This window comes from Tauraco erythrolophus, chromosome 16, assembly GCF_009769465.1.
Source record: "Tauraco erythrolophus isolate bTauEry1 chromosome 16, bTauEry1.pri, whole genome shotgun sequence".
NCBI lineage: Eukaryota > Metazoa > Chordata > Aves > Musophagiformes > Musophagidae > Tauraco > Tauraco erythrolophus.
Window position 1 is genome coordinate 9,951,066 of NC_141480.1, and position 13,394 is coordinate 9,964,459.

Genomic DNA, 13,394 nt, shown 5'->3' on the forward strand with positions numbered 1-13,394 from the left:
CGGAGGCGCGCCCCGGCGCTCGCGGTCCTCTCGGTGTCTGCCCCGGCCCTGCCCGCCGCTCAGCCTGCTCGCATGGCGCGGCGGCCGGGCCCGCCGGGCGCGGTATCCGTCCCGGTGCCGGTGCCGCTCCCACTCCGGCCTCGGCCCGGCCTCAGCCCCGCCTCATGGCACCCCCGCGCCCGCTGCTCCGATGAAACCGGCCACGCTCCCCCCGCCTCGCCGCGCCAATGGGCGCGCCCGCCCCCTCCGCCTCGCCGTACTGCGTCCAAGAGCGGCGCCGCCCAAACCGCGCGGCGGGGCGCTCCGACCGTAATGCTCCGAGTGGCAGCGCACAAAAACGCTGGCCCGGGAGTGTGCTGGGAAGAATTCCCGGGCCAGCCTTTGGGAGGTGTGGGGGGGTTCCGGGACAGCCAGGGGCAGTTTGCAGAGGAGTGTCCAGCACCAACCCCGGAGCGTTCATCCGCTCATGTAGATGCCCCATCCCTGGAAGTGTTCAAGGCCAGGTTGGATGAGGCTTTGGGCAACCTGGAGTAGTGGAGGGTTTCCCTGCCCATGGCAGGGGGTTGGAACTAGATGATCTTTGAGGTCCCTTCCAACTCTAACCATTCTATGATTCTATGATCCTGGGGTACCCACAGGCAGCCCACGGGGTGTCTGCGACAATGCACTTTCCCACTGGGACAGCCTTCACGGGTGCTAGGGGGATCCTGGAGCAGCTCTGGAGAGGATTGCGTGGAGGAGAATCCCCAGCTGGCACTGTTGTAGTCCCTTTTCCGGGGACTCTCTGCCCTAGTTGTGGTGTGAGATGGGGACCTCAGAGCAGGCTGGATGTCAGGGATACCCCAGAGCTGCCTTGGTGCCTGGATCCCACGTGTTCCCAGAGGGATAGGAACAAAGGGGGCCAGGGCCACAGAGACAGGGGTCTCGTGGGTCTGAGGATGTCCATGTTCCCCTCCAGGCCTCCCAGCCCTCTTCTGCCTGAGTGGAGCAGCACAATCCATCCTTGTCCTCAGTGGGTCCAAAGTAGGTCAGGGAGGCTGGGCCAAGCCCTCAGGGAGGGGAGCGGGTGGCAGGAGGTGCAGAGGGCCCCAGGCACCCTCTCCAGTAGTCACACCACTGAGTTGGTGCCCACTCCCTGTCCTGGTGAGACCCCGGTGTCCCCAGCCCAGGGGATGTGGGGCATTTCCCCAGCCCCTCTCTGGTCCCCTGGGGTGATTCAGGATCCCTCTGCATCCCCGCAGGCTCTGCCTCCCTCCTGGGAGATGGATCCCTACAGGTGCAGGCTGGGGTGGCCAAATCCTGGGGGACAGCACCCAGCATGGGGACCTGGAGGGCTGAGGTTGGGGAGCGAGCAAGCGTGGGGCTGGGCTGGGCAGGAGCTGGAGGATGAGTGCAAAGAATAAGGAAGATGAAAGAGGGATTTCTCGCCCCTTAATTGCAGTTAATAATTGATGAACATGTTTACTGCAGGAGGCAAAGGTCTCTGCCGGTGTCAGGGTGCGACGCAGTTCGCAGTTCGCCCAGCAGCATCCCCAGCGACGCAGCCACAGGTAAGGGATGTTGGCTCCTACCCTGGACCCCCTGGCCACTGCGGTCCATCGCAGGGGGAGGCGGGGGTGTCTGTCAGCTGTGGGGGTATCCATGGGCCATGGTACCACCGTGGTGTCACAAATTGCCCCTGGGGTGCTGCTTGGGGTAGCCTTCTTGAGCCCAAGTGATGGAGCCTCCAGCCATGCCCAGGAGAGGCTCCTGGGGTCCTGAAGCACCCCCATGGTCTCCAGCACCTGGAGACCAACCCTGTTCCCCCATGCCCTGTCTCCAGAAAGCCTGTGCCTGGGGGTGTGGGATGGAGCTTGGTACTTGCTCACCAGCCCAGCTCAGTGGAGGGGACTGTCCCCACCAGAGCCCCTCCTGCCCCAGGGGCTGCTTCCCAGGAGGGATTTGGGGTGGCTGATGGGAGCAGGCAGCCATCAGCCCCAAGTGCTGGTTCTCTGGTGTGTGCTCACAGGCTCGCTGGCAGGATGGCATGGCGCTCGCTGGTGCTGCTCCCCTTCCTCCTGGCAGCAGGTGAGGACATTGCTCGGTGGCTGGCATGGGTCGGGGGGAGGCATTGGAAGTGCTTTCAGTTCCCAGCATTCATTCCAAATTCCCTGAGGGCAGCTGGAACCCCCAGAACAGCTGCCCACCCTGTTGGCACCTTGGAGACCCAACAGCAACCTTGGTGCCCCAGGGCAAGGTAGAGTAGGCAGTGGGGATGGCACCCACCATGGGTGCTGCAGCTGGAGGTGAAGCGAGGTCTAGAGGTGGGAGGTGTGGGATGAGCACGAGGAAGGTGAGGGGTGGTGGGTTTCCTGCCTTCCCTGGAGACCCAAACCATGGCTGGGAGCTGGGGCTGGAGCTAGGTAAGTGCTGCTGGGTGCCGGGGTGCAGGGTGCAGGCAGAGCCAGTGCTGGGGTGCTCAGCACACCTCTTCCTTGTAGTTTCAGGCAACACAGCCCCTATCTTCAGCATGACCTTGGTCTACGTGCCCGAGGACCTGGAGCTGGGTGAGTGGGGCAGTCTCAGGGAGGGCTTGGGGTGCAGGAGGAGCGGCCGGGGCCTCCTCGGGCAGGGGCTGACACTGCCTGTGCCCCCAGGCCAGCAGGCTTTCCAGCTGACAGCTACTGACCTGGACGGCGACCCGCTCACCTACAGTATCAGTGGGACGGAGGCCTTCTACTTCTCTGTTGATGCCCAGACAGGCAACGTGACGCTGAGGAACACTCTGGACCGTGAGGTGAGGGCAAAGACCAGGGCAGATGTTCCTGCCTGAGCTGTGGGGTCTGGGGTGACAAAGATGGAGGGCAGAGCCATGAGTCCTGTGGGAGAGCTGCTCGCAGCAGTACTGTGGGGTCGCTCCGTGGCCCTGAAGCCCAGCTCCGTGTGGGAGAGCCGTCCGGAAGGAGCATCCCACCTTGGGGTGATGGTTGGGAGGGCGTTGGGGCTCAGCCATCCAAAGACCAAGCTCCCCTTGACCCTGACCAAGTGCTGCCTTGTGTTCCCCCAGCTCCTGCCCAGGTTCACCATCACGGTTGGGGTGTCTGACGGGACGAACGCAGAGGTGAGTGCCAGGGCATGGGCTGGGTGGCTGCAGCGGGGGACGGGGATGGGGAGGACAGCAGGGTCTCAGCAGGGCCACGGACAAAGATTGGTGGGGAAGCGGGCTGGAGGTGGGCTTTGCGCAGGGGTGGGTGATGCTGGCTGCGGAGCTAGGGGCGTGCAGGGTGCTGGAGCTGCACCCAGCTCTGCCAGGCACCATATCCTGCGCTCATCCTGTGCCCTCCCTGACACCTGGTAGATCTCCAGAAAGCTCACGGTCATCGTGGAGGACCGTAACGACAACGCTCCAGTTTTCCAGCGCCTGCCGTATGAAACCTCCATCCCTGAGGTACCTCCTCGAGACCACCCAGCCACCGTGGGCAGCAGGGCAGGGGATCTGGGTGGCTCCTGTGACACAGTTGTGCCGGGAACTGGGTGACCTCATGCCTACATATGCGGTGACGGTGTGCCTGGGCGTGGGGTGACGGTGCAGCCAGCGAGGCTGACCTCGGCGCACTCTGTGCCAGGGCAGCTCCCGGCGGGTGCCTCTGTGCCTGTCTGGGGTGCTGGCGCGTGGCTGGGACTCTGCCCTTGTGAAGAGTTTCCGATCAGGGAGTGCCCAAGCTGCCACCCCATCCTGGCCAGGGTGAGGCCAGATCAGGGTGCAGACGGGGTGTGGGGCTGAGACCGATGTCCCTCTGGCATCCCCAGGGCTGGGGCGCAGCCCCTACTCCCAGGGAGCCCCAGGGAGGGTGGCAGGGGTTTCCAGCCTCTGCTTAGCATGAGCAAGGGCAGCAGCTCATCCCTGCATGGCCCATGGCACTGGGCAGCCCCTGGAGCCCTGCGGGGCCAGAGCACCCCAGAGCAGGGCTGGCAGGGGCTGGGCCCCACACCATCATCCCTGCTCTCTCGGGCAATGCCACCACCATCTCCTTGTGTGCCCAGAACACGCCACTCGACAGCATCATCTACACCGTGTTTGCCAATGACAGTGACACCGGGAATGCCTCCAAAGTCAGCTACAGCATCGAGGAGGTGAGCGCAGCACTGAGCCCCAACACCCTGGGCACTGTCCTGGCCAGGGGCTGAGTGTACTGGGGTGGGGGGTGCCGGGAAGACACTGGGGGTACCAGGACCTCCCCAGCAAGAGCTCTGTGCCAATGGGAAGACAACATGGCTCAACTCAGCCATCTCTCCTGGCTGAGCCTGCCTGCTCCCTGGCACCAAGGAGGGCTTCATGCCTGATGGAGAGCGGCAGAGCATCACAGAGCAGGGCATGCCATACACAGAACTCACCCCTGAGCCACCCCCATGGGGAAGAGGTGCTGGGGCACCTGGGCAGGGGCAGCCCCATGGCTCTAAGGGAGCAGGGGTACGTGTCGGGTCAGGAGGGCTGGCTCTGCACCCACTGAGCAATGGGTGCAAGATGCTAAACAGTTGGAAGCTGGGGATGAGCCAGGTGCTAGGGGGTCCCCACAGCCTGTGGGCCAAGCCTGGCAGAAGGATGGAGGTTGAGCCCCCATATCTGCTGGCGCATCTCTGCACCCTGCCTTGGTGACACAGGGTGATGTCTCCTGCCCAGGTGATCCCAGACAGCACGAAGAATCACTGGCTCTTCTACATCCTGTCCAACGGGAGTGTGGTGCTCAATGGCTCACTGGACTATGCCAAGAACACCTTCTACCAGATCAAGATTCTCGCCAAGGTGGGAGCCAGCTGGACTGGGGGCATGGGGCTGCCAGGTAAGGATGCCATGGGATTGACAGGTGCTCTGCTCCCCAGGATGGTGGAGGGTTGCTGCACAACGTGTTGACCTTCCAGCAGAGCTCGACCTATTTGTCCCTTACCATCCGTGATGTGCCCGACCTGGACCCACGGTTCCTCAGTGAGCCCTACTCCGGCTCTGTGCCTGAGAATTGCGACATGGTCAGGAGCCTGCCTGCCCAGTAGCATGTCCCTACCCAGGCCCTCCCTGGGGGCTCTGATGCCCCAGGGTATCTGGGCCACTGGGCGTAGGGACAGCTGGAGGTGTCATGGGTCCTGCCCTGATGGTCGTGTCCCCACAGGGCACCACTGTGCTGACTGTCACTGCCATAGACAGAGACACGGGAGTGAATGATGAAATCTCCTACAACATCACCAGTGAGTGATGGGACAGGGTGGGATGGGAAGGGGGGTGATAATGCAGCAAGAGGGACCACAGGGACTGGTTCTGGGCTCCCGGCCACTGTCAGCCTGCCCTGCTGGCAGAGAGAGGGCCAGGCCTGCGTTTCCTGATGTCTGCAGCTGGTTCCCACTGTCCCCTTGCCCTAGATACCAGCATCCCCTTTGTTATCGACGCCACGACGGGCACCATCACTGTGAGTGGGCCCCTGGACCGTGAGGAGCTACCAAGCGAGGAAGTGCTGCTGGAAGTTACGGTGAGTAAGAGGCAGCAAGGGGACTCCCATCCTCTTCCTCTCCCCAGGCTCATCTAACCCACTTTCTCCTCCTGCCCAGGCACGTGAGGCAAACTTGGACATCAACGGCAAGATCGCCCAGGCCAGCACTCTGGTGACTATTGTGGTGACCGATGTCAATGACAACAAGCCCCAGTTCTACCACTGTTCCCTCTCCAGCTGCAACTTCTCCACCAGTGCCCAGGACAACTTCAGGGGCAACATCATAGAGCACTCCTCCTCCAGACTGCCCGTGTCCAACCTCAGCATCGTTGCCCATGACCCGGACAAGGTGGGAGCCTGTCCAGGGGGCTGGGCTGGGGTGTAGGTGTCTGTCCTTGCTGCACCACACACCCTTACTCCTGTGTGTCTCTCCCTGGCAGGGCATCAACAGCAGTTACGAGCTGTACCTGCAGGGTCCAAATGCTAGCGCCTTCATTGTCTCCCCGACAAAGATCGTGGGCACAGGGGAGGTCCAGCTCCTGGTGCAAGACCCATCCGCCGTGGACTATGAGATAAGCCATGTCATGGTGGTACAGGTTCGCCATGGGGACAGTCCCTGCTCCCTGCATATGCCAGTGCACAGGAGAGACACAGCCTTTCTCCTGCGGGGTTCAAATGCCAAAGCAGAACATGGCTCTGCCCTGGGAGCTTGTTTGGTGCAGGGGCGCTGGGCTGGACTGTGACAGGTCTCTTTCTCATGTTTTGGGACCCATGTGAGACACCGTCCCTTCTCCATCCTGCAGATCATTGCTAATGACACAGGGAACCCCACAGACTGCTGCTCCACAGCCACCGTGACCATTGACCTCATTGACAGCAACGACCACATACCTGAGTTCCCCCAGAGCACCTACAACCTCAACGTGATGGAGAATTGCCCTGATGGCACTGTCATCTCCTCAAACATTACGGTCAGGTGCTAGGCAGGAAGCAGGCACAGCTTATGTCCCTCAAGCAGCGTACCGGGCATGCCTGGCACCGCTGGTGTAGCTTGCACTGAGGGCACTGCTCTCTGCGTGCACGCAGGAAGGAGATGGTGTGAGCGGTCACAGAGGGTGTAGGACCCTGTGTCCATCAGGGCCATGTTTTTGGGGTGCCCACTGCCATCAGCGGATACCCCATCACTTCTCTGGGGGCTGAGGCAGTTTGACCAGATGCTTCCTTCTATCTTTTAGGCCTACGATCCGGACAGCGGTGTCCTGGGCCAGATCACCTACCAGCTGCTCCCGGAGAGCATGTACGTAGGGGCACAGCCAGCCACAACTGGGGCATCACCCGGCAAGGTGGGGTACAGACCTGAGCCCCAGTGACAGCTGCATGTCTGCCATAGCCGTCAAATCTTCACGGTGAACGCCACAACCGGGGCAGTGCTGGTGCAGAATGGGAGCTTGCTGGACCGGGAGACTCGCTCCATCTACTATGCCAACCTCCAGGCCAAGGATGGGGGCAACCTGGTGGGCTCTACAGTGCTGGAGATCACCGTGCTGGACGACAATGACATGGCACCCGTGGTCATCGGCTCCTACTTCATCTCAGTGGAAGAGGGGCAGAATGTCACAACGCAGATCCTGGTATGCACCAACGGAGGTGGAGGGAATGATGGAGGGCTGTAAGAAAGGAGCAGGGACTGTCCCCGAGGGGCCAGACAGCACTGTTCCAGCCCTGGACCTTTACAGGCCATCGACAACGACGAGCCTGACAACCCCAACAGCGAGTTGGGCTTCAAGATCTTGCCAGGACTGTTCAGTGACAACTTCACCATCGACGCGATCACGGGTGTTTTGCACAGCAAGGAGCCGCTGGACCGCGAGGCCTTGGAAAATGCACGGGGGCAGATGGTGGTGACGGTGCAGGTGTACGACCATGGCGTGCCACAGCAGAGCACCTTGGTGAACGTCACCATCACCGTGGGGGTGAGCCCAGGGCACAAGCAGGAATGTGCTGCGGCAGGTGGGAGCTTGGAGCTGGGACATAAGGGCAAGGAGGGGACGTGGGATCCCTGGCCATGGCAGGGGCACCGTGTCTCCCAGCTCTCTGTGAGGGCAGAGGGAATAGTTGATGCAGGGAGGCAGGAGAGGGCTTGTGTGCCTCTTGCCTACAAGCAGGCAGGTGTCCACACTCCTGTCCCCAGCCTGCTGTGGGGGACCCTGTTTCCTGGAGTGGCTACAACCATGGACTTTATCTCCCACAGGACGTGAATGATAACGCACCTGTGTTCCTCAACCAGTCCTATGAGTTCTCAGTCTTTGAAGACTCTCCAGGTAGAAGCTGCGTGTCTAGGCTCGTGGAACCAGCATTGGCCCAGAGTCAGTGCTCACTGGCCACTGAGTGTCTGTCTCCACCTGCAGGGTCCTTTGTAGGTGAAGTGGAGGCCACAGATGCCGATCGGACGGAGATCAATTACCGCATTTCCTTCCAACTTCAGAGGAGCAGTGGCTCCAGCAATTTCTTGATCCGCTCATCCTCCCTGGGGACAGGGTACTACAGTGGACAGCTGTCTGTGGACCCTGACGTGTCCCTGGACTATGACACCCTGCAGCAGAAGTTCTTCTCCTTGGTGGTGCTGGCAGAGAACACAGCCGCAGATAACATGGGGGACACTGCCAATGTCTCGGTGGTGGTCCACATCCTAGACATCAACGATGAGCCCCCCACCATCCTGCCGGCCTCGCTGCAGGATGTGGAAGTGAGCGAGAATGGCACGCAGCAGGGTCTGGTCCGCACACTGGTCGCCTCCGACTCAGACACCAATCACTCGCTGGTCTTCGAGGAGCTGGCGGTCGCCTGCTTCAAGGGAACAGCCAGTGCTGGGGAGGTGTGCTTGGACTGGTTTGTGCTGACACCCAATGGCTCGGTGCTGGTGAACAGCTTGGACATTGACTACGAACTGTGCGACGGGGTGGTGCTCACGCTGCGGGCTGAAGATCTGTACACTGAGAAGGGCAACCGCTACAGCCAGAACGGTACGGAACCCACTGCCTGCTCCTTCCACCTCCACTGGGCATGGTGGGCGGTGGGACCCGCCTCTGCCACCTAAAGGAGGGGCTATGGGGAGCAGGGCAGGAGCCAGGTGGTTTGGTGATGGAGGGAGGGTGTCCCCAGCTCTTCTGGTCCCTGCCACAGGGACCCGAGCCTGCTGTGAGGACAGGGCTCCCACGAGAAGCAGAGGAGGGTGCTGCAGGGCTGCTCTGTTGGTGGCTGGAGCTCTCTTTTTGGGACACTTGCAGAAACCCTGAGGATCATCATCACTGATGTGAACGACAACACGCCACTCTTCTTGCCCATCTCGGAGACCTTTGGTGAGCAGCCAGGGCTGGTGTGTCCTGTGGGCTCCTCTCTGCACTCACACATGCTCAGCCACACTCCCAGGCAGTGGGCACCTTCCCCCGGCCAGGGCAGGGCTGCAAGAGGTGCAGGGGCCAGGCTGGGGTTACTGGATGCTTCCCGTGAAGGCTGAGGGGCCAAGGGGTGTGCAGGGTGATGCTCAGAGCCCTGCTGAGCCCCAGGGCTGCACAGGCATGGGGTCTGCAGCAAGCCTGGCTGCACACCAGCATGACCGCACTGTCCGTCTATCTGTCCCCGGCAGTGATTGTCCCCGAAATCTCTCCTGTGGACCTGCAAGTGGCAACCGTGAAGGTGAGGAGCTGTGTGCATGTGTCAGTCTGCGGAGCCAGCCTCACACGTCTCCACCATGGGCAGGCTGCATCTGCTCCCATCTGTGCTCCTGCCATGCTTTGTCCCTGCAGGCCACGGACGCTGACTCGGGGCTGAGGGGAACCATCACCTTCTCGATTGTGAGTGTCGTGCTCGTGGAGGACAGTGGGGCCAGCCGGGCCTTCGAGAACCTCTTCAAGGTGGTGACAACACTTGGGCAGGACAGCTACGTCGGGAGCATCCAGTGAGGCCATGGGTCTGGGCTGGGGTGGAGGGAACGTGGCTCAGCTCTTGCCTGTTGCAAGGCAGAGGTGTGGGCAGGGCCAGTGCAGGCTGGCACGGGGGCACAGCCATCCTGGGGTCCAGCCCCAGGCACGGTGGCAGGGTGGAGCCTGGAGGATGGCAGTGCCCTCCCAGGGACGTCCTTGCAGCCTAGTGGGATCGTTGATGTCCTCGTCCTTGCAGGGTAGCCAGCAGCCTCGATGGCTCGCTGAAGGGGCAGTACCAGGTGACAGTGGAGGCTCAGGATGGCGAGGCACCAGTCCACACAGCACAGACCGTGCTAAAAGTGAGTGTCACCCCCATCCTCCTGTCCGGGGACGTCCCACGCCCTGCCCAGCCCCGCTCACCACTGCTCTCCCCACGCAGATCTTCACGGTGGATCAGAGCTACCGTGTTCGCCTCCAGTTTGTGACAACAGTGGAAGAAGTCCAGAGTAACGCTGAAAATATCAAAGTGTAAGCAGTGCCAGCTCAACGGGAGGGTGCATGGCTGTGCAGTGGTGGACACGAGCATGTGGGCCAGGATCCACCGATGATGGCTCCCACCTTCACAGACTGTGAAGGGGACCGAGTGGGGCAGGTCCCCACCAGAGCCAGTGGTTGCAGGGGATCCAGCCGCTTCCCATGCCCACAAGCGGAGCGGCAGGATGCCCGGCCCAGCCTCCCTCCATCTCTTCTGTTCTTAGGGCCCTGACCACCGCAACCAAGGCAGGAGTCTATGTGGTGGCCATCCAGAGCATGGAGGACACCCGTGCCTCCCAGTGAGTGGGGCCATGGAACTGGTGGGAAGGGGATGTGTCGATAGCATCAGAGGGGGTCACCCCGGGGCAGGGCACCGTGCCCTGCACCTCGCTCATTCCATCTCTTTGATCCTGCAGGGTGGAAACCAAGTCAGTGATGGAGGCGTACTTCGTCTACAGCAATGGCACTGCCCTGGACGTCAACCAGCTGAGTGTGTGCGTGCTGAGGCAGGAGCTGTGCACGGGCACTGCCACACACCGAGACCAGCCCCGCCATTCATGCCTCTGCTTTCCTCGACAGGCTCATACAGTCTGACCCACTGATCCTGGCTGAGCTGGTGAACTTGGGCCTGGCCATCATCGTGAGTGGGGCTGGGCAGAGAGGACACCAGCCTTGTGTGGGGCTGGGTGGGGGTCTGCTGGCCAGGGCTGTGCCCTCACCCCTACTCTGCCCTAGGGACCCGGGGAGGTGGTGTCTTCCACCAATGAGACACAGCTGATTGGCGTCATCACAGGACTGGCAGCATCCCTGCTTGTCTTCATCCTTGTCGCGACCCTGGCCTTAGTTCTCACCACCAAGAGGTACCACACCACCTGCACCCTATCCTGCCTCCCCACAACCACCTCCATCCTCACCGGCACCTCTACACCCATCCCTACCCTCTATCCCACTCCTGCCCACCCCATCCCATGGCCCAGCTCCCCCCACCCCTCTCACCCACCCTGTCCCTAGACTTTGCAACTACAAGAGGAAGTTGAGTGCAATGAAGGCTCTGAAGGTGGCCACGACATTCAGCCCTGCCATGGTGCAGCAGGGAGCTGGCATTCCCGGGACCAACCAGTACAATGCAGAGGGGTGAGTGGGGGACTCCGGGTACCAAGGGGGAGAGCCCAGAAATGTCCCCACACCCAGGGTCTGCAGGCATCAGAGGGACACGGCTGCCCCAGGCTGACCCCACAGCCCCATGAGACACTCACTCACTTGCTACCCACCCCTGTCCAGGGCCAACCCCATCCTGAACCGCTCGCTCGATCCCTCCCATGACCTGGGCTTCCATGAGGACTCCATCTCTGTGGTCAGGTGAGCTCCGCAGGCAGGTCCTGAAGGGCACGGGGCCGTCACCCTGCGGCCCCGCTCCACCAGTGCCTGGGCCCTCTTCTACCCCCACCTTCCACTCTCCACAGCATGAATTCCCTGGATGAAAATACAGTAGATGCACCTGGGGACGACAGCCTCAAGGCCAAGGTGAGTGCAAAGAGCTGCTGGTGCCCTGCAGGCAGTCCTGCCACCACACGCTGCGTCCTCTCCTCTCTGCTATGGTCCCCAGGCTCCTGGGCCCCTCATATCCCTTCCTCTCCACCCCCTTGACAGCCCACAGCTCCTGAGAAGGACGAGAGTGTCCCTGTCCCCCATGTCTGTCCCCATCCCCTCAGACCATGCTCTCCTCCTGCAGCAGGGCAAAGCACAGCTGATGGACCCCACTGACAAGGAGGTGCTGGCAGCCGCCCTGGACCTGAAGCAGCCCACCAAAACAGCGTACCTCAACAGCACCTTCACCACCACGGATTTGTGACCAGGCACGTGAGGCGCAGCAGGGCCGGAGCAGGACTCAGGCAGCTGCTTTGGTGATGTCGCGTCCAGAGGCTGGCAATAAACCTGTCCCACGGGGTCACGGTGTCCTGTGGTCATCAGCCCATCTGCCTGGGGGGCTCAGCCAGCTTGGAGTCTTCTCTCCCGGCACAAGGTGCTGGTTTTGGGCCAGGCTGGTGCCAGAGAAGAAGTGGGTGCCACTGCAGGGCTCAGATTGGCTTCTCGTCCCCAGAGCCCTTCCCTGGGCTGCTCCACTGTCCCCAGTCCCTGCACAGCCCCAGGGGAGGGAGGTGCAGGCAGCTCGATGCAGAGGTTTGTGCAAGGTTTTATTACCCAACATCCACGTTGACAGGTTGGTCCTCCCACCCCCTTCCTCCCCCCTCCACCCCCAAAAAAAGAAATTAAGAGGAAAAAAAAAAGAACAAAGTAGGTGATGAAGCCGCAGCGCTGGTGTGCTGCAGCTCAGCAGCGCAGGGAGCTGGAAGTGGGAGACAGCCCAGGGTAAGGTGGCAGGGGTATTCCCCAGGTCTTCCCTGTGTGGCCGTGGCACCACTCCCACAGTCCAAGGTATGGGGAAGAGCTGGCTTCCAGTGAGCGTCGCGGCACAGAGTGGGCACTGCAGGCTGGCGCTTCAGCAAGCCCTTCGCAGCAACCCCCGGCCCCAGAGACAGCCCCGTGGGGCCAGGACAAGCCCACCATGTACAACAGGGCTTTGGGCAGGGGCAAGAATTGCCCCTTAAAGAGGGGAAGCAGCGTCACTGGTGCCCCCAGCACCTCGAGCCCTCCTGTTCCTCTGCCCAGAGGGGATGGCGCAGCTCCCCGAGCACCCCCTACTTGCAGCCTCCTGCTCACCAGGCGCTGGGCACAGGCCTGGGCATCCCCTCACTGCGGCACCGTGGGGTCCTCTGCACAGAGCCAGGACCCACGTCTCGGCAGGATGCCACAGTGCTGGTGGGCATGGGAACGCTCATCCAACGGTGGGGATGCTCACCCTCCTGCACACCAATACTTCGCTGCCGATGGTCTCCAGGCTGGTGGGGCACAGGACACGTAGGAAAAGTGTTTGAAAAGAGGGTGACAGCCCCACAGGCCACCAGGGAGGAGGTGCCTCCGCGCAGGATGCGCACAGCTGAAAGTATCTCTTAAAAAGCTCCAAAAATGCAAACACGGTTCAATAAAGCCCCCTCCCCCCTGCCCTGTAAAACCCAGCTGTAAAAAGTGGCAGCGCTTTGCAGCCGGCACATCCCCAGCTGCCAGCAGGGAGAGCAGACACTGGGGGGACCTACACAGGGACACCCACCCACGTCCCCAGCGCACAGGACCTCTTCAGCACAGTGGAGGCTGGAGGGCCCCATCGTCAGGGCAGGCTTCGTCCCCACTGCCAGCCGTGCTCTGGGCTCTGATGGCCGCCCCAAGCAGGTCCCCAGGCAGCAGGGGTTGGGGGCCACGGCGACAGACTTCCAACGCACCTTGAGCCACAGCGATGGGAACGAGCAGCTCTCGGCCACAGACATGGTTGGCCCCAGTCTCTCCCATTGGAGATCTGTCCCAGTGCCCTGCATGACCATGTCCTCTCAGCTCCGGGGCACCCACGGCACAGCAGTGTGGC

At 61.9% G+C, this 13,394-nt stretch overlaps 1 protein-coding gene across 1 annotated transcript; it reads left to right on the top strand.

Annotated features, from left to right (window-relative positions):
• The first annotated feature begins 227 nt into the window (after positions 1 to 227).
• CDHR2 (cadherin related family member 2) lies at positions 228 to 11,768 on the top strand. The gene is given in 35 exon segments (XM_086621822.1): positions 228 to 309; positions 959 to 1,023; positions 1,442 to 1,478; positions 1,481 to 1,550; positions 2,009 to 2,067; positions 2,481 to 2,546; positions 2,637 to 2,776; positions 3,047 to 3,100; positions 3,338 to 3,427; positions 4,024 to 4,113; positions 4,661 to 4,783; positions 4,861 to 5,004; positions 5,145 to 5,220; positions 5,392 to 5,498; positions 5,578 to 5,808; positions 5,900 to 6,055; positions 6,263 to 6,430; positions 6,695 to 6,756; positions 6,850 to 7,090; positions 7,196 to 7,432; positions 7,711 to 7,780; positions 7,868 to 8,482; positions 8,747 to 8,818; positions 9,106 to 9,155; positions 9,266 to 9,417; positions 9,639 to 9,741; positions 9,822 to 9,910; positions 10,141 to 10,215; positions 10,333 to 10,410; positions 10,496 to 10,556; positions 10,652 to 10,776; positions 10,928 to 11,050; positions 11,198 to 11,275; positions 11,380 to 11,440; positions 11,652 to 11,768. Coding segments are annotated over 35 exon segments (4,167 nt in total).
• Positions 11,769 to 13,394: the final 1,626 nt, after the last annotated feature.